At 33.9% G+C, this 20,888-nt stretch overlaps 1 protein-coding gene across 1 annotated transcript in view; it reads left to right on the top strand.

Annotated features, from left to right (window-relative positions):
• Positions 1–13,770: 13,770 nt before the first annotated feature.
• The window catches only part of LOC149803290 (uncharacterized), a 169,908-nt gene continuing 162,790 nt past the window's right edge, over positions 13,771–20,888 (top strand). Inside the window, exons 1-2 of the mRNA XM_089952978.1 lie at positions 13,771–14,047; positions 18,470–18,562. Coding sequence (XP_089809104.1) covers positions 13,980–14,047; positions 18,470–18,562 — 161 coding nt within the window. The 5' untranslated portion in view covers positions 13,771–13,979. The remainder of the gene's footprint in view (positions 14,048–18,469; positions 18,563–20,888) is intronic.

The raw sequence follows: 20,888 nt of genomic DNA, 5'->3' as shown, positions 1-20,888 counted from the left end.
GACCGTCAAAAAAGAAAAAAAGGGGTTAGAAAAGACAAAAGTCAAGATACCTGTTATTATTGTCAAGAAAAAGGACATTGGTCTCCAGATTGCCCAAAAGAGAAACAAGAGGAGTCAGAAGAAAAGAGGGATTCTTCAGAAGAAGAGAGGGATTATTCAGAGGAAGAAAGCAGCCAGGTAAAGAAAAAGAAACAGGAGAAGAAAAGAAGAAGGGAAGAAAGTGAAGAGTTAGAGAAGGAAAAGACTGTGAGGGTGAAGAAATTTTAAAAAAATCAGAGAAAGTAAACAATGAGATAGAAGAAGTCAATGAACTTTTTAAAGTGTTCTGTTGTGAATTGTGAATTGGATTGTAACTACTGAGAAAAGAATAAATTAATTATATAAGGTAAGTGTCCTTGAGTTTTGATTTTAAAATAAGAACCTACACTCACACACTCATACACAGACAAGTACTATAAGGGTAAAATGGTTATTTTTTTTTTTTTTTTTTTTGAGTTATTGGCAATTGAAAGTGTGTCTCTTTTCGAGAGACGTGGGTGGCCCTGAAAAGGGCCTTTTTTGGTGTAGGGGTGAGTTTAAGCAATCAACTTTAACTGCCTTAAGCCTTTGCCACGGCCAAGGCCTACTTCTGGACTGCGTACTGTTGATGATGTTGATTTAGTGGAAATCACTAAGGGTGGTACGGTAGGCTTAGTCACATGGTTGACGTGTTTGGCTCGGGAAGGTCGTATTCTCTTCGGTCGTAATAAAGAAGTCTGATACATTTGTTTCAGACTTCTTAACTCCGCTAAAATGTCCAACAGTACCGTGACCGTTTGATTTTCACCCTCTTGTTTCTTTGCTGCTACTTCTTCTTGTTGTTTTTTTCTTACCTCTTCTTCTTGCTGCTGTTGCTGTAGGAGAAAAGCTTGTTCCGCTTCCTTTTGTCGTTGTATAAATTTCTCCAATTCTTCTTTCTGTCTCTGTCTAAAATTCTCCACTTGCGGTAATGAAGGTGACGAAGGTTCCGGAACAAATTCTTGCGAGGTAAGAAAATCCACAAAATCCCAATTTACGTCTTCTGAAAGTAAGTCCGGATTCCCTTGGGCGGTCTCCACTGCTGGTGCACCCCAATGGATCGTTTTCTGAGTTTCCGTCATGTTGAATCACTGTCGCATGGATTAACTGCACACAGGCGCTAGCGAATCTATATAGACCACGTGACGTCACAGACTGCTCTCTTCGGATTGGATGCGGGCCGACTGAATTTTGTAACGCGTGTTTGGATTGGTCAACAAACTCAATCCGTTTCAATCCTACCTCTACCTATAAATAAGTGCAGTTCACTGCATTGATTCACCTGTTCTCGGTGCCTCAAGATGTGGACTGATGTGCTATCTTCTACGCTTGTGTCTTCAATGATGTTCCGGACGGACATACCCATGTTTGTCCGATCCAAGTGGACAGTTGTCCACAGGACAGACACCAGTCTGTGGATACGCAGGATCTACGTAGAAAGACAAGGATGCCTCAAAAGAGTCCTGATTTACGGTCCTACAGTGAGACGCAGCCTAAGGACAAGAAGAAGACCAATACGGTGCCATTTATGTTAATGGGTACATTAACATTAATTTATGTTAATGGGTACATTAACATAAACCCAAAGGCCCTTTTCAGGGCCACTCATAGGTCTCGAAAAGAGAATGACTTTCCATTGCCTACCCTTTTTTTATTATTTTTATTTTTTTATTTTTAAAAAAAAAAAATCCCATGTTAATTTCCCATTGTTGCTATATAGTCCCACCCTGTTTAAATTCCCTTGATGCTATACAGTCCCATATTCCCATGTTCAATTCCCCTTGTCGCTCAACAGTCCCAAAATCTATTTCCCATGTTAATTTCACTTGTCGCTAAACAGTCTCACGATTTTTCTCCATGTTAAATTTACATAGTCGCTAAACAATCCCGGGGGGGGGGGAGGGTCTGTAATGCTAATTCCCATTGTCGCTAGGATATCCCACTTTACTACTAAGGGATGAGGAAAATAGTGTACCGTCCTTGTGTTTTCACATTAAGCTTTCTGGGGGACAGAACTTCCAGTTCAGTTAAGTCCCGAATCTCTTTCAGGGGAGACGGAAGTGAGACTAGCGGAGCAGTCGGAGTCGACAAGTCTAATCGGTGGAGAGAGTCGAGGAGGAGGAGGGAAAGTAGTCGAGGAGGAAAAAGTGAAGAAGGAGGAGTATAGAGAAGTCGAGTGGGAGAAGGAATTTGGAGGAAGTCGCGAGGAAAAGGAGAAGGAATTGAAAGAATAGAGAGAAGAATACACAGATGAGTAGAACACAAGGACAGGTGGAAAGGTATCTCACACTACCAATCAAAGAATGCAATATGCTAACACATGGTCGAGCGGAAGGAGAGTACTTGGGACATTTTAATCATTTGATTATTGAATTGTCATTAAATTGTTATTCGTTGAATTTCACTTTTTGTATATTCAGTCATTTAACCGTCGGCATTGCTGACTTGGGGCTCGGAGCTTTACATATACCTTTCACTACTTTAACTTTTATTTAAGCCTATCACAAAAGATACTGAGAAAATAGTAACGGCTACCGAAAAAACAGCAGAAAGAACTAAAAAAAAACCCAGATTTTACGAGATCATCCTGCTAATATAGCTGCGGCTCAACTTTTGATTATGGCGCAAAGTGGTGCAGCAAGTTTGATTATACTGGTTCCCAGTTCTATTAATACAATTTATTACGATAACCCCACACTTTTGCAAAATACTTCCCGGGAATCAGGCAAAACGTTGGACGGCAAGCTTCATAGTGGCCGGGAACCAGACTAATTGTTAGCCCGTGAAAGTGTGCACACGTTTTGTTGACGTCATGCTTTTGGCAGTGCTTTCAAATCGAAGTAAACATTCGTCTGCATTTGATTTCTAAAACGAAGATCCGCTATGAAAAGAAGCAAAAGATGGTAGTGTGCCAGAAATGAAGTATTTTGTTTAGTAAGATCTTCTGTTTGATTTTGACAACGTTTTATTGTTTCCATCTTTGACGTATTTCAAAACCACTTAAAAAAGATAGTTCCAACAATTTGATCAGTGCTCAATTTCTCTCTATTTGTTACTTGTGGATTTTTTTCTTTTCTTTTTAACTTATCCCCTTTCCTTAAAGTTATTGAAGTAAACAAAAATATTTTCAATCAATTCCCAAGATTTTTAAATCTTAAATTTCCACCCATTCATATTCCCGATGTGAGACATATACACATAATTAACAGATAACACTTTAAATATCCCAATGGATTCATGACTCGTATATAGAAAACATTAATTGCCAACTCTTCTATTCAGAAAGAGTTTAACTGCAGAAAAACATATTTATTTTATGAGAATCACATTGGATGAGTAGTGGTTGTACCAGTAGCTCTGTTACCCTCTGGAAATAAATGATTAATTTTACCCCTTTTCAGCATTTCACCTTCAATGGTTGAGGCTTTGTACTATAGCTGATGTACCCTTCTTGAATAACTTGTTCACTTCAGTAAACGTGGGCATAATCTGTATATGTGAGTCAATTCAAATATCAGAATGAAAGTATAAGCAAAATAAGGAGACAACTAACTCATGATAGAAGAGAATAGAGACAAAAACAATGTGTGTGATATATATTAGTGCAGCCATTTTGAAATCTGCTCATCTGATTGTATTACTGCCACACCCCACATTCAAGATTCCACTAATTACTGCCTTTTCCCTAAAATCCATTACATTTTCATCAGATGATTTTAATTTATATATTATGAAAATAATGTATAATTTATCAATATACCCTGAACATAGCTAATTTTATAAATTTAGAATATTTTGCTGATATGACAAATTAATGCCTCAGTCTCAGAATCAAGCATGGAAGAAACTTTAGAATTATGTCTCTGGTTTCACATTTGGTACTTATTTTTGCTATCTGATTACAAGTTTCAATACAATTAATGGTGGGTGAGTGCGAGTGTTTATGCATAAATTATGCCCTGAAAAGTGGTATCTGGAAATGGCTGTATGACTTGTGTTCTAATATAGCTCTTTACAGGCATACAATATGTGCATATCCTCTCTGTGCAAATAGAAATATTTACAAACAGTGGATTGCACACATAACCTGTACATTTACAAGGAAAAAATATGACAAGCACAGAATTTGTCCTGTAAAATTTACAGTTCACTGGTTTAAAAATGCATGAGATGAATAGTTAGTATTACAAGTCAAGTAACTAACAAACATCCTACACCCTCTGGAACTCACATGCTACCTTGCAACATTAGAAAATTTCTTTATACTAGTATTTCTAGCAAGGCAGACAGTTGCTATGCAAAATACCATTTTTTTAAATATAACTCTTTGTACATTAAATATTTTGAAGCATTTCCAAGCTATTTTTACATTGTTCATATGCCCAATATCAGCTCAATATTTAGGGTGAAAAACTTGTGGAATTACAAAATTTAACATTTAATCAATTAATTATTAGTATGAAAAGAAAATCAGTTAAAAAAAGGATCTGTTATGATAAACACTGGAAAACAATAAGTGAGCACTAAAATTAAATGAGACCAAGATCCAGAATAGAAAATTCCATAGGGCATCTCATTGCAGGTGACCATATATTCAGATACGCAAATGTTCCTTTCTTTTTTTGTTTTTTTAAGAAGCAGTTCTTTTTATTAGGTTCTAAGTTTTAAAATTCAGCTAATCAAATTCACATCCGTTATTGTCTGAGTTAAAAAAAGAAAATAATACAGTAATAAAAGAAGAAATAGGAAAGTAGTTAGCTATGGAGAAAATATGTAAGACAAACATTGAATTTTGTTGTTGTTGTTCTCTATTGAAAACATGTAGTCTGGGTAAGATTAATGGAGAGAGCAGCTGTTCTAGTAATTAATTATATTGTGGGGAAGGTTTCTACTCAATATATCTCATTTGTTACAGAATTTGGAACTATCTTCTTTTTTTTAAAAATGTAATATATTTTTACAATAAGGCCTTGCAAATTCAACTTATTTGTGTTCTACTGTTGGTATGTATGTGATATTTAGTAATTAGAATTATTAAGTTTAATGATTTTTATTCATTGATGTGTCACCAAGAATTATTTGCTGAGGTGAGAATTTAATCTGTAGTCTAGTTTTTGCATTAAGAATTCAGAAAGGATAGACTAATATTCATTAATATGATGCATTCCTAGCAAAAACATTCAATGGTTTCTTCTTTTCCTTTACAAAACCTGCATAACTTATTTTTTAGATTACATTTCTCTTGTTTATATAGCTTTTAACAGGTAATATTCTGTTGAGTATTATGTACTGGATCTCTGTTGGTTTTTAATATACTTTTGTAGATTTGTTTCTGTATTTATGAAAGTTAAATAACAGCAATTCCAGTTTTTTTCTTTCTTGAATTAGGTATTGGAACAGTATTATAATGAAGAGTTTTATACATATCTTTGCACCCCTTTGTATTGGTTAAAAATATCCTAATGTGGGTCTATAAAGATGGGTGAAATATTTTAATTGGGAGAAACATTTTTCCCTAGATCTGATATCTTGTTTATTGCTATTACAAAGACCCTGATAGAGTAATTGGTTTTCCTTTTCTTTACTAAATTCTATCTGAAAGGTTTCAAATGTGTTAAAGGTAACACCATCAAAGATGTCATCTATAAACTTGACTCCTTCATTTATACCAAGAAAATATCTGCAACCTTAATATATTGATTTTCCCCAAAAAAGGTTTATTAATTCGTCTAAAGAATATTATTAAACAATTTGTAGACTTTAATCCAAGCACTAAATATATGTCTCCATATTATTTTTTAGTAATTATGGCTTTCCAAAAATATTTAAAAAATGATTTACTTAAATATTCTATTCTGTTTATAATAATAATAATAATAATGAGGACTTTGTATAGTGCCTAATCTTTAGAAGCTCTAAGCGCTTTACAACATAAGACAACACCTATAACATAAAAAACATATATATAATGATACGATTACAAAAAACCAACACCATGAAATTAGAAAATATAAAAAACATGCTGAAAATATTTAAGGTAGGCAACATTTTTAGGTCTTTAAGTTTGTTCTTGCAGTCGAAATAAGTGAATTTTAAGAGCACTCTTGAATGGAATCATTGTGTCTTTGTGTCTAAGTTCATTGGTCAATTCATTCCATGTTGCTGGGCCCTGGTATGCAAAAGAACGTTGTCCATATGACTTCATTTTCATAGTGGGAATAACGAGTATACGATTGTCAGAAGAGGAGCGTAAGTATCTTGCTGGTGTGTACACATGGGTGATGTTGGATAGGTATGTTGGACTGGAGTCCGTCAGTGAAATGTAGCACAGAGAACAAATTTTGTGTTTGATTCTGGATCGAATGGATAGCCAGTGTAGGGTACAGAGCAGTGGGGAGGTGTGCTCTGATTGTGGTACTCTATGATCCGAGCAGCTGTGTTTTGAAGTTTCTGGAGTAGATATTGAGATGAACCAGACAGAATTGAGTTACAATAGTCCAGTCTTGAAAGTACTAATGAACACACAAGTGTTTTAGTGGCATTAACTGAAAGATATTTTTGAACTGAGCTGATGCGTCTCAGCTCAAGATATGCAGCCTTGCATATATTCATGACATATTGGTGCAATGTGCGAGTACTGTCCAGAGTAACACCTAGGTTTTGTACTGACTGTGTGAATTTAATGTTGGTGTTGCTGATATTTATTGTTTGAGGTAAAGGATGTGAATGAGAAAGTCTTTGTGTTGTGATCAGAATGGCCTCAGTTTTATCATCATTCATCTGCGGCTTGTTAGATGTCATCCGTGATTTCACATCAGAAATGCACCTCTCTACACCTTGGATGGTAGCATCAACTTCAGTTGGGTGGCTAGATTTGTATATTTGGGTGTCATCAGCATACAATTGGTGAGACACTGGATAATGATCTATGACACTTGAGAGCGGCTGAGTGTATATAATGAAGAGAACAGGTCCAAGAACAGACCCCTGTGGAACACCACAACATAGATTAACTGGGCTGGAGTGTATTCCATTTACAGACACAATTTGTGTCCTGTTGACCAAGTAGGACTTGAACCACAGTAAGGCTGTATCATGAATGCCAAATACATGCTGGAGATGGTGAAGTAAATTATCGTGGTCTATTGTGTCAGATGCTGCAGACAAGTCAAGGAGGGTGAGGACTGTAATCTTTCCGCTATCCAACTCAGAGAGAATGTCATTAACTACTTTTAGAAGGGTAGTTTCGGTACTGTGGCAAGGGCAATATGCAGATTGTACATTGCTAAAAAAAACTGTTTGAATTTAGATGAGATACAAGCTGTGATAGAACGACCTTTTCTAAAAAAAATTGATATGAATGGGAGATTAGAAACTGGGCGGTAGTTCTTTAAATCGTTATGGTCTAGTGTTGGTTTCTTCAGCAGAGGCTTTACAATGGCTGTTTAGTAAAATGATGTGAATTCCCCAGATGAGAGAAAGGTATTAATAACATCAGTTAGTGAAGGCAATACTGGATCTAAGCACTCAAGCAGCAGACTTTGGTGCACTCTTCATCAGGATTGCATGTACGAAATCCATAGAGGCAGGTTCAAATGCTGCTAATGGTTTGCCGCTGAAATTCTGTATCCCAGCTGTATGGTGATGACGAGTCAATTGAAATTGTGGTGTCAAGTTATCTCTAATGGTTTGTACTTTGTCACGGAAGAAATTTGCAAACATATCTGGAAGGTCGAATGGAGAGAAGGTAGTTGGAAGTGGTGTACATTTGTTCCTTGAAATTATTTTGTTAGTAATCTTGAAGAGCCCTTTGCAGCTGGAACTTTCCATGATCTTAGTACTGTAGTGGGCTGATTTCTCTGTATGGACTATATTTGTGACATTCTTTTTAGTGGCTTCATAGATTTGCTTATGAGTAGTGAGTCTGGTGGAAAGCCAGAGCCTCTCAGCTTTATGTCGGTCTTTTAGCAGTGCAAAGTTGGTGGTCCCTAACACTGCTATACCATGGAGAACACTTCTTAATTGATGCTCTGCACTTAGTAGCTGTGGCATGTTTGTCGAGCAGTGAATGCAGGCTGTTATCGAGTTGTTCTGCTGTAGGAGGTAAGCAAGTTGTTAGATTTGCTTGGATATCGTGCATTAGTTTGGTTCTGTTTATCATACAGAGGTTTCTCTTAGTTGCAGATAAAGGTGTTTTGGGTAAAGCCAAAAATAATAGATTCATTTCTGCAAGACAGTGTTTTTTATACTGTTGTTCTTCCAGTAGGAGACAGTATTCTTTTTGACCATTAACATAAGTAGTGATTTTATAATTTATTTATGATAATTAATATCAATAATTTCATCTAGGTTGACCCAAAAACTCTGTTGCTAACAAACTAAATTGAGACACCCCCTCCAGTAATTTCCAACAAGCATTATGGTATACATCTTTGCAAATTGGATTTTATATCCTGTCCATAACACTTTAGTTTTATCATGATTTATTTTCAGACCTGATATTAATGCAAAATATTCCAGTAGATTCAGAATGGAATAGAAACATTTCTGGGAACCATAAAGGATAAATGTTGTATCATTTTCAAACTGTGTAACTTTATGTTGTTTTTTTTGATAAATTAACATTACATTTAATATCTCTATTATCTCTGATCAAAATTTAAATTTTGGCTCAAAGGTGAGATGATATCTTGTCTATACACGATTTTTACTGCAAAGTAATCTGATATAAAACTATTCTGTATGACTGCTGAAGATGTTTGTTATAAATATTGAAATCCATTTTTGTATAAAATTCCCCAAATTAAAATACTTTATTACTTTTCCTAAAATGTTAATGAGACTGTATCAAATGCATTTTCAAAATCAGTAAAAATTATTTGACCAAGAATATTATATTTTTCTGAACAGTGCATTAAATCTTATATTGTTATCACCTATGTATCTGCCTTTAATGCAGGGGTCTCAAACATTCAGCCCATAAAATGACTGGCTTCACAAGGTGTCATGAGAGATAGCCAAGGTGTTGCAGCCCTTTGTCCATTGAAACTGACCTCCTGTGGCCCTCAGGGTGGTTGAGTTTAAAACCCCTGCTTTAATGAATCCTGTTTGCAATTCCGATATTGTATCCAATGCAGGATTTGCCTTTTGGGTTATACATCCTGAAGATTATTTTACACTACATTTAAAGGGCTAATATGATGCCAGTGGTTTAAAAACTGACTAGGTTTATTCCCTTTGGTAAACAAAGAATAATACTTTGCTGTTTATCATGTTTTTTTAAATGAACTAGGTGAAATATGTAAAGACATTCCAAATTTATTTAACAAAATTCAACTGTAAACCCATCAGATCATGGAGATTTATTTCATTTTTCATCTTTGCAAGTACACTAGTAGTTCATCTAGTTGTATTTCTCCTTCCAAAGAATCAGATTGTTGTTTTGTTAATTTTGCGGCATTAAACTCTTGGTAATTGGTCCAAATCAGCATCTAAAACCACTCTTGATTCTTAGTAGAAATTACTGTACAAATTTCTAATTTAATTTAAAATTTGCTTTTGATCAAATGAAGTAAGTTTCTATCAGTAATCATTTTATGTATAAGGCACAAAAATATTTGGATGTTTTGGTTTTTTTCTTCCCTTTCAATCCACTGGGCTCTACTTCAAATTGCGTACACTTGTAGCTTATCCAATCTTAAGTCTGGAGCTGATTTCTTTTATCTTCAGTTTTTCTACTGTTGGCATGCTGTTCATTTCCTAATTAGTCAGTTATGCTGACTATATTTTTAAAAATATTTTCTGTTTCATTTTTCTTACATGTAGCAAAAAAGATGGTCATACCCCTTTTTTCCATTAATAAAACTTGTATATGTTTCTTCTCTTTAGATGTAAAGTGAATATCTTGCAAGCAAACAATATTCTGTTCATTTCCTTTGAAAAAAATCAAGACATTTTCTCTCTTAGCCAGCATTCCCAGTCCCAGACAGTTTGCAAATGCTGTTTTTAGTATGCAATCCATCGTTATATTTTAAAAAATGTACATTTTTGACATACTTTGTACATTAAATAGTACAGATTTATCCTTGAACTGGCTAAGTATTGATATGTTGATACATATATATATATACAGGGATGATAACCTGGGAAAAAGAGTATATGGAACACAATTTTAGCAATAAAATGGTCAGTGAAACAAGTATACAATAATGATAAAGTCAGATAAAGTAGAAACACAGAGCTGATGCAGTGACACTGAAAAAAGTATAAAAAGAAAATTATCTTCTGATAGCAAAACAGTACAAGTTCACAATAACCTTCACAAAAACATTGAAGCATTCCATAAATACTTGGTTGTCAAAAGTAAACAACAGAAGTTCTCATAAAAATTCTCGACCCAATAGTTTATGCATTCATATGTATATTCAGATAGAGCATATCAATCCCTGGTGGATCTAGCCCAAAAACTGAAAAACAAAAATTCAGATAAAGAAAAGAAAATAGAAAATAATGATATTAGAAAAGGAGCAGAACCCTTTCTTTTGATATAAAATTTTTGCTCATAATGTGCCTGAATCTTTGTAATGTGCACTCGAGCTGTATTTTATTATGGTATATTTACATTAATAAAGAACATTTAATAGACTCCCCTGCCATTTTGTGTCAGATTTGAGAATAAACCTAAATTAGATTTTTGAGTACTTGTATCTCTTATAAATTTGCCTGATCCAAGTTTTGTTTTGTCCATGATAGGAGGGATGTACTTAGCTGCCTAAATCTGTTTACCTAGATTCATTTCTAATATTATATATGTGGTCATGAAAACTTTATTTACATGTGCAACACTTACTAAATGGTCTGCCTGTGTCCAAAATCGAGCCTTTAATACTGTATCGACCATGTTCATTCAGCAACATTACACATTTTTTGGTTTATGTTATGTTGAAGAGGAAGAAAGGAAAGCAAATACCCAAGAAATGTTTCATTACTCCAAATAAAATCTTGAAACAATACATAGCTCAACATTAGTTCTGTATCATATATTGGGCCAACATGTTTGGGATGACTGCACTTGGGGTAAGAAAGAAGACTAAAATCTGTTTAAAAATGCTGTAGTCAAGGTTGTTGTGTCTGAAAGGAGAAAAAATAATTTCAGAATTTGTAACTACAACTATGTAATTCAGTAACTCCCATCGGTTGAAATTAATTGCAATGTATGTATTATTGGAAATCATATCACCAAAATATATGGTATATTGACCAAGACTGGCATATACACCTTAAACTTTTTTGGTCTTTTCCAGTAGATCCTATGAATATAATTCTTGTTAGGTTTATAGTTAAAGGTCACTCAAGAAGGAAGCATACTAACATTTGAGAAAACTGAAAATTTTAACTGCAGAAATTTCACTTCAAATTGTAGGTTGGAGTGCAGATCACCACTTTTTGATTTCTATCAGAATACTTTAACTTCTTAAAATGAAAACACTAGCATGTGTACATCTACTTGGATTTTGATGACTAAGGAGCAGAAAGTAATAGGGTTGAGTGTACTCTGCCAATGTTAGTAAGATAGGGGCCAAAACTGTATTCCCCTAGAGCGTGAGCTGTGGGTCTCAATGAGGACCTCATTATATGTTGACATACAAGTTTGTGAGACACATGTAAAACTAAGAACTATAAGTTATTTCATATTATGTAGAATGATCTAAACCTACTGCAGAAAAATATATATATATATATATATATATATATATATATATATATATATATATATATATATATATATATATATATATATAGAACAGATACAGTGTAACATTAAAGATAAGAATATAAAATTCATTATTTCATAGTTAGTACATCTGATGTAATATGTATGTGTGCTTGAAATTGAACACCAGTGTAACATATCAATAGGATGTGTGTTATTCAAATAAAACATTCTTTAATCACTTGTATTTATTTTTTTCTTTCTAAAGCTATAAATCAGGAAGTTAAAAATGTTTGTTTCATGGAATTACACATTGTAAATTTTGCTGATATAATATATCAATGATCCTGTGGATATTAAGTAATCTGAGTTATCACTGTGCTGTGTGCTTCATCCCCCTCTCCAAGAAAAATGCAAAAAACACATGAACATTAAACTTGTTGAAGCTTTTACTAATGTTTTTAGTCAAATTATTTTATCAGAATCAAGTTTTAGTGTGGTTCAAAAGCCACATTTCAACTCTTTAAGCAACCTGTATGGTTTATTGGGGAGAAAAGTTAAATAGGTATTTCTTATTAACTTTCTTTGTTGTTTTTGTTTTATGATTTATTTGTTAAAACAGATAATCAGTTTAAAATGTATGGTATTATTTCTGAATCACTTTCATACAATTTGTACATTGCATCTTTTTTACTGAATTCAAACTTATGTATTGTTTTGAAAAAGAAGGCAGCAGAAGGCAAGAGCATTAAAACTTGGTTACTAGCCTTTTTTATCACATTAGACCTTCTAAAGACATGAAATGATATTAGTTAAAATTCAGATATTTTTTTCCTTATCACATCAAAATACATATAAGTTCAATGTGTTATTCAAAATTTCCAGTAACAGATTTAAACTGGCCTTTAAAAGTTCAACTGTCAATGTAGTCAGCCCAAAATACATGTTTACCTTGATGTTTCATTTTTTAAAATACCACTAAAAGTTTGGGACCAAAACTGCAATTCAGAAGTGTGAATTTGTTACCTTTTTCACTGTTTGTTTTTCTTCTATTTTTTATGCTCATGTGTCATGATAAAAGAAATGTTTTCTGATAACTGTAAATTAATGTTTGATGTCAACTTGGGATAAAAGGTGCCATTGAAATAATTGAAAATGGTTCTTTTAACATGTGGAAAAAGATATATCTGATCTTGAACTCAATAATTATCATAAATATGAAGTTTTCACCTTGGTCGGGAGTGGTCCAGCTACAATCCCATGGGCTAAATGTGTCCCACTTGTCATTTATTTGTGGCCCATGTAATAAAGAAAGTTAGTTCTATAAATATAGTATAATTATTGTAACATATATCATGTATGGCCTTCAGACTTTTACATTTTTGGTAAATGTGACTTGCATTGTTGAAGCTGTTGGACCATCCTGCTTTAGTCAAATAAAGGGTTATAATACAATTCTGATATGATTATTTCCTATATTTAGAGTATTGTTTTTGTCTTTAATTTTTGTTCAGTTAAGGTTGGTGCATCTCATGCATGAAATGGTACTATGCTCATTTCCATTTTTTATTTCTCTATTTTCCTTTTCCTTTCTTTTTCTGTTTCATTTTATTTATTTTTGTCTGTGCTGTGATTCCAAATTAGTATATAATATTTTGACCAGGTAATTTAGAAAAGAAAATGTATTTTTTAAATAGCTTCGTTTGAATGGCATACATGTTAAAATACAATCATTAAAATATTATCCAGAATTTGATTAGTTTGAGTATTTATTTTTTATATATTTTTTTGTAACAGCTTCTTTTATGTTGGGAGTTTCATACGATATGGATGAATCAATTGAGCATAAACTAATAATGAAATGCATACCAATTTATTTTACAATATTATATATATATATATTATCTGTTACACATGTCCGGGCATTTAACTACGAATTCCACTTGTCGTGCTGATTGTATTGAGCTCAAGGAACCGAACTGTGAATCTCGTAAAAAAAAAAAAATTCCACCAATCAGAGACGCCGCTACACGGTCTTACATTGAGTAGTTCAAAAGAGCCTATGTCGTTGAATGTGCCGGATTTGTGAATACATTACTGTGTATTGTAATGACTACACTATTGCAAGTTGGAGTTACTGCGGCAAGTGCTCGGTAGGCCTATTTCTGAACTTTAGTTTTAAAGTGGAAGGATTTCCTTCGTGGATGCCATGTTCCGTAAAACATCGGAAGTAGGCTTTGTTTACAATGGATATCCGTCCCCTGGTACGACGATAAAGTAAGTATACAAAACGATGCTTTAATGACTGTGAATTAATTTATTGCACATTATTAATAATATTGTTAGCTATTGATTGGAGATAAACACTTCATATTTACGTAATGTCATTAGGCACATTTAGTACGGGCGAAATAGCGTGAAGATACATGCGCAAACGTAGGAAGCCTTGCACCTAGTTTTAACAATAACAGTCCGTTCCCTCTCCATTTTCCATCTTCTTCTACTGTCATTAAAATCGACTGCAAAAGTAGCATTGATAGAGCGTAAAGAACGTTAGGGAATAATTAGAAACCAGCAAAAACATTGATTTACTGTAATCTACTGGTCCACCACATGCAATTATTATTACTGTACAATCTAGTCTACTGCAGTCGACCATGAAAATACCACACTCTAGTACAAGCAGGCATAAACATACCACAGTTGAAACACCCATGCATGCATACATATATACATAAGTACGTCACAAAAGTCATTATACTGAAATTTCTGACGAAAACATCCCTTCAGCTCATTTGAAACAAAATGTACATGATGTTGAGAATGGTGTACATGATAGCTCTGATGATGAGGTGACCCTTGCCCAGTTTGCAGGTACTGACGAGAACGCATTTGCTGGAGAGAAACATACAGTATCATCATCAGTATCATCTTCAGAGCTGTCATCATCAGACATTGAAATGACAAAACTAAAAAATGTATTGAAAGAGCAATGACAATGAGAGTGCATGTAGATATTATAGGGGACAAAATCTATAGTCAGAAATGCATGAAACAATGCTATATTGTGGAATTTGAAAAGCCCTGTAACTTCTTAGGTCAAGTTTGATTTGTTACATAACTTCTTTTTGTGAAAATATGAAAGAAGCAGTGAAGCAAATTACTTCAGTATTTAACCAATGCATAACATTACTACAAGTATGTAAGCAAATATCAAATCATAAATTTGCAATCCTATCTATGGATTGTTGTAATGAAGCTAGAAAGTAATTGGTTATATTAAGAAAATTCGTCATTCTGAAAATAGATGCACTAAAATTATGCGAGGTGCCATACATGGTTTTGGTTGTGTCAAGTCAGTTTGAAAGAAGGGTCTATCTTCATTCATATATCAACTTTAATGCTTCACTGTCCTGTCTATGAATAGTTAAAAGTGATGTTTTATCATGAACGGGGACCGGAGTGGCCGAGAGGTCTAAAGTATTCACTGTTTTGGATCACTGCCATCTCACCTCAGTCTGCGAGGGTCTGAGTCTCGGGCTCTGCCAATGTGGGTATGTGATAAAGCTTGCTAGTAGCTTCCAGTTATTTCCAGGGTTTTCCCCAGGTTCTTCCTTCACCATTTATGCTGGTCGCCATGTATAGCTTATCAAGTGCTGAAAAATGGTGTTAACCCTATAAAAACAAATTTATCATGAACAGTGAAACAGTTTAGAAATTGTTTAAACTGCCCAATGATAGTGAACTTTCAAAGAGTAAAGAAAAAGGTTTAAGTGTTAGTGATTAAGCAATTTTATCAAGTTGCAGTTATAAGACTGCAAGTTGGTATCAGTTTAAACCATATTTATTTAAGAGACTGTCAGATGTAATTACAAACATCTGATTTGGGGGATTCAGTAGAAAGCATAAATTTATTAGCACCATCTCCCCAACAGTAGCAAGAAAGAAAAGATAACATCAAAGATCTCGATTCTGTAAGAGTGAAAGGGAGTGTGTTTGGGATTTGATCTCTAAAATTCAGATATTTGGAACAGTCTAGAAGAAAGTGTTTTGCACTCTCAATTTCACCACAAGAGCAATACTTATTATTAGATACATGATTTGTATATAAATCCTAATTTAAGTTACTCTATCACTGTCAGTTACAATGAATTACAATGCATAGTTTCTACTGTGCTCTTTTAAGGTTATATGGCCAAAATACACTGCATGTATAGCTCCATCCAAACATAAACACTTTCAAGTGTGACTGTAATCATTAATGGCTATGAATTAAATAATTTTTATCCACATACAAAATATGTTTATAGTATATACATGTACAGCAAAAATTTTCAACTTGGAAAAAAAAATATGCTGAAAAAACAATGTTAAATGCATACTGAGAAACAGAGAACATAATTCAAATAAGCAAATGAAAATATGTATATTTCTTGCTTTCCTTGAATTCCACTTCACCCTTGCTCTATAGGACCAGTCTTCCTGGAAATGGGTAAGGCCCTCCTTTTCTTAAGAGGGAGAGAATATTGAAAGACAGATATCCTCCTCCTAGAAGCAAGAACAAGTCAAACACTCCTCGCTTCCACATTAGTGAGATGCTGCTTTCTGTGAGGAAGAAGTGCATCATTCATCTCAGGGTAGTGTGTTGCATCCTCCAAAGAGGGGAGAGCTGTGCCGCACCCAACATTTAAAGGGTAGCAGGTTGTGTCTTCCTGAATTGGAGGAGCAGCACCACACCTTGATGAGTGATGAAGATGAACTATATTTGACACAGCTATGTCACCTGACTGGTCTGTTAGGGCATGCGGTGAAATATGTTCCCCCATCTGTTATGGTGCATTGGTTATTGTTATTTAGGAGATGATCGAACACAGTGACATTGCTCAGATCGAGCTAACAATAAAATAAAATGTGAAATTAAATAGATGGGACAATAGAGATCTGAGCAAAGATAAATAAAAGAACAACATGAGCCCCCACATTTAAAATATAACAACTTAATCAGTTAAATATACAAAATGAAATTGAACATGACATTTGAAAGATAGATTTTCTCTTAGAACTAGAATTACCAAATGTGTGCTAACTGCAATGTGCTGTTCTGCAGTACCAATAAAAACAAATTTCATCCTATAATAATCAAATGAATGATTGAACTCAAATTGCTGGCTTGTCAGCATAACCTGATTTCTTCCGGTCCTTTCCTAAACACGATGACAGGTTAGTGTTGACATCTCTCTCTCTCTCTCTCTGCAACCTCATTGGGTCATCAGCTGTAACTTGGCTGTGATCAGCATTCCTTCCCACTGTGTAGCACAGGTAATAAGGTATTTTTTTCCCCATTGTATATTTTCAAGATGTGCTCTATGTTTGCAGTCAAATCACTCTTTCCATGTCCCTCAACTTCTTCCAGGCCTTATCTTTGGAAAATTTTAATGATAAAAGTACTTTTTACTGAATTTGAAGAAAACTTCCCATTCCACCGAAAACTTTGGCTGCCGAATTTTGCAAGGGAAATTACTTAAAACCTTGAATTTCATCTGGGGAAACATGCCTCCTCATTTTGCTAAGAAAATCAGGATTATCTTTCTATACATGCCGAAAATTTAACTTGCCCATGGAAGTCAGAATAATTCTCTAAGTCTTCCTTTATTAATTATTCCTGGATAATTTCATTTTATAACCTATCTCCAGCTGTGCAAGATTTCCCAATGGTTTTCTCTACTTTGTCATTCCTCCACTTCATCCTATGCTAACATATCTGTCAGACCAGTATCCTAGCAGCTCCTAATTAAAATCCGGTTGTGCTTCCAAACAAGAGGCTAACCTTTGTGAGCTACCAATTTATTGTGAGCCTAGCCCTTGCATCAATCTTAATTGACCATTACAAAATGTTCTGCGACAGAACATCTTCAAAAAAATTGCACTATTACATAGTCCATCTGGAGTTTTGAATGCAGAAATTTCCTTTGCCCTTTCTGCAAGTGGAGTTTGCCAGTAATGGGGGGGGGTAGTACTAGTACTTTCCACTTGCAATTTGTAATTTTTCCAATCTGAGTGGAATTTTTTTCTTCCTTTTTTCTTTCTAGTGACATCTCTATTTTCATCACTTCTTTTTCCATTTGCATTTATCTCTCTTCTTTCCGAAACTACATTTGTCTTACTCTGTTTCCTTTATCTTCAATTGCTGCAATATTTGTCTTTCCTCTTTCTGCAACTGCATATCTGTTCTTTTTGCAGCAGAAATTTTCTTGACTCTGTTTCCATATGATGCTTTGATTTCAATTCTGTTACTTTTATTTTAGAACCAGACTTACTAATGATCAAACCTAAAGCACCTTCATCCGAAAAATTCCTCAATGAGAAAACTCTGGCAAGCTAAGCAATTCGCCATTTTTCATGGACTCCAACGATTCCTAGTATAGGATTTAAAATAGTGTCTCCACTTTAGATGACACTATGATAGCTTGTTGGTTTCAATATAGATTTCTCAAATGTGTGAAATTAAAATACCTGGGACTCGTAAAATTCTGAAACAAAATGAATTTAAATTTCAAAAAGAAAGTTTTATGAAATGTTTTAAAGAAATTTGGATCGCCAAGACAAGCACCCAGATTTCTGTTACAACTCTATGGTCTTAAAGGGGTTTGATGGTCAAGTTAATGTTTTCTGATTGTTGTTGATTATTTTCTGTTGCAGAGAAAGAAAGACGGTGCAAACAAGTTTTGTGTCCAGGTCACTAAGTTTCAACAGTTCATCAGATTCATTTTTAGAAGACGAAGAATTTGATATGTAAGTAAGAACTATTTTTTACAGTCACTGTACCTAATGCATTTTTCCACTTTCATTTCTTTTAATAACTACTTTATCATTATATGTGTGATTCTTAATAAGCACATTTGTATGCTGATGGCATTATTGTTTTTGTCACAGTTGGTGTTTTCATTTTAAATAGTCTCACTTCTTATGGATATGGATTCCCAAAATAACATTTTACATTTACATTTCATTGAAATTGGATTATAGTTTTTTTCTTAAAAGCAAGTTAAATGTGTTCACTGTTGTTTGTTCATCAAAATCTAAAATTGATATGATACTGCAGAGTTCTTCCTTTCATCTTTTGATTTGGAAAGCAAGTGGCATACAGTATTTGTATTGCAAGCCAGCAGTCTGTTTCAGGGTGTATGCCATTCACTTCAGGCCAAGCTGTCAAAAAGCATGCTAATGTATTTGGCATCCTACTTTTGAACCTTTTAAAAACAGAGTATTGTATCAATGATGCTGTATTGACATAAAAGAAAATGATATTTTTGAGCAGGTTGTTACTTAAGGATGAGTGGGTGGGTGTGATTTTATGGTGATATCTGTTACTAGTTTCATTTCTGCTCAATAACTTTACTCCACTGTTTCCAAACTTTATGGTTGGCTTGCACATGGGGTATTTGAGGTAAGGAGGATTCCTAATGATTTCAGTCTCAACAGTTCAGAGCTCAAGGTCACTTACTAAACAAAGGACAATTGTTTCTGCACAGTAATTTTTGTTTGTTATATGGTTATATCTTTGATCAAGAATTAAAAATATTAATAAATGTACTGGAGTAATCTCTTTTAATGACATGTATACTTTAACCTGATAATAATATCACATTTTTTCTATTGTGTTGTGTGTTATTTTTGTTTTACAACTTTGTTAAATGAATGCAATTTTTTATGGCTGATCAATCATATGTAACTGAAATACTGTTGCAATCCCCCAAATCCTTTCATTCATATACAATGACGGATGTGTCTATAATTTAAAGTATTGAAGGACATGGTTTTCTTGTTTATCTACAAATGCTACAAAAGGTTTTGCATTTAAACTGAAACAAATTATCAAAATGTGTTTAAATTTATTAACTCAGCAATTTAACACCTTAATCATGTAATCATGACTATATGTTCCTAATCATGAAATTTTGCACCTATTGAATATCTGAGGGTTTTATATATGTAGTTGTGAAAGGAATTAAAAATTCAAGTCAACTTTAGTGGCTGGGAGTTTTAATAACCTTTGTGCTTTGCATACAACTAAAAAGTAGTCTCCCTTTGCACACTTATTCATTCTATTGATCAACGACTTACCACTTAAGATTGGAACTTTCTTCCACTCACCTCTATGCAGATGATACAACACTGTCTGAGATGGGTAAAACCAAAACAATACTTGAAAATCACTTAAAAGATGCTCTCAAAAGACTTAAGTATGGTGCAAGGAAAACAGTATGATCATAAATACAGAAAAAATGAAAGCCCTACTAGTTAAAATGCATCAAAAACGAACAAGGCTAGATAGCAACAAACTCCAGGTTCTATTTGACAGTGTGAGCTTTAATATGACCTCTCATGATAAAATTCGTGGTATATTCGTAGATAACAATCTCACTTTGTCTATTCACATTAAACATGTTTCAAAAAAGGTTAATTCTTATCTTTGGCTACTGAGGAAAAACAAAATATACATTCCTCTTCAGGATAGGGTCATATTTTATAAAAGTTATATTCAGCCATATCTGGGCTATTGTAATGTAATTTGGGGTAATACTTCTAATTCAAATGTAACAACACTTCTAAGACTCCAAAAGAGGGCTTGCCATTTAATTCTAGATCAGTGTATAGACAATGCAGGATGATATTTTATATTTTGTATGTTTATGTGTTCACAGATGCCTGTGCATATGTTCCAGGATTGATACTTTGATTTTTACAATCACTTCATTATTTAGTGTCAAGCCAGATTCTTCACATTGTGTTGTATATAATGTGTATATTGTACATAACAGATAGAAGGCCTCAAGGTAGATCAGTTCTGTAACTAATTGAGTTACCTTCTCGAAACAAAGTCTTTATAATTATTATTATTATTATTATTATTATTATTATTTTATTATGCCCTGTTAATCCAATGTTCTAAAATATTGTGTCATCTGCGAACATGTTGGTGGTGGATAGCGCAGTGTAATATTGTACATCATTGATCTACAGCGGAAGAGAAATTGTCCAAGAACTGATTCTTGTAGAACAACTGACTTTATCAGTTCCTTATCTGAAAGTTTATTTAGAATAGAAACTCGTTGTA

The sequence above is a fragment of the Sinohyriopsis cumingii genome, chromosome 3, assembly GCF_028554795.1.
Source record: "Sinohyriopsis cumingii isolate HCF-2022 chromosome 3, ASM2855479v2, whole genome shotgun sequence".
Taxonomy (NCBI): Eukaryota; Metazoa; Mollusca; class Bivalvia; order Unionida; family Unionidae; genus Sinohyriopsis; species Sinohyriopsis cumingii.
This window is presented reverse-complemented; position numbering and strand designations above follow the sequence as displayed.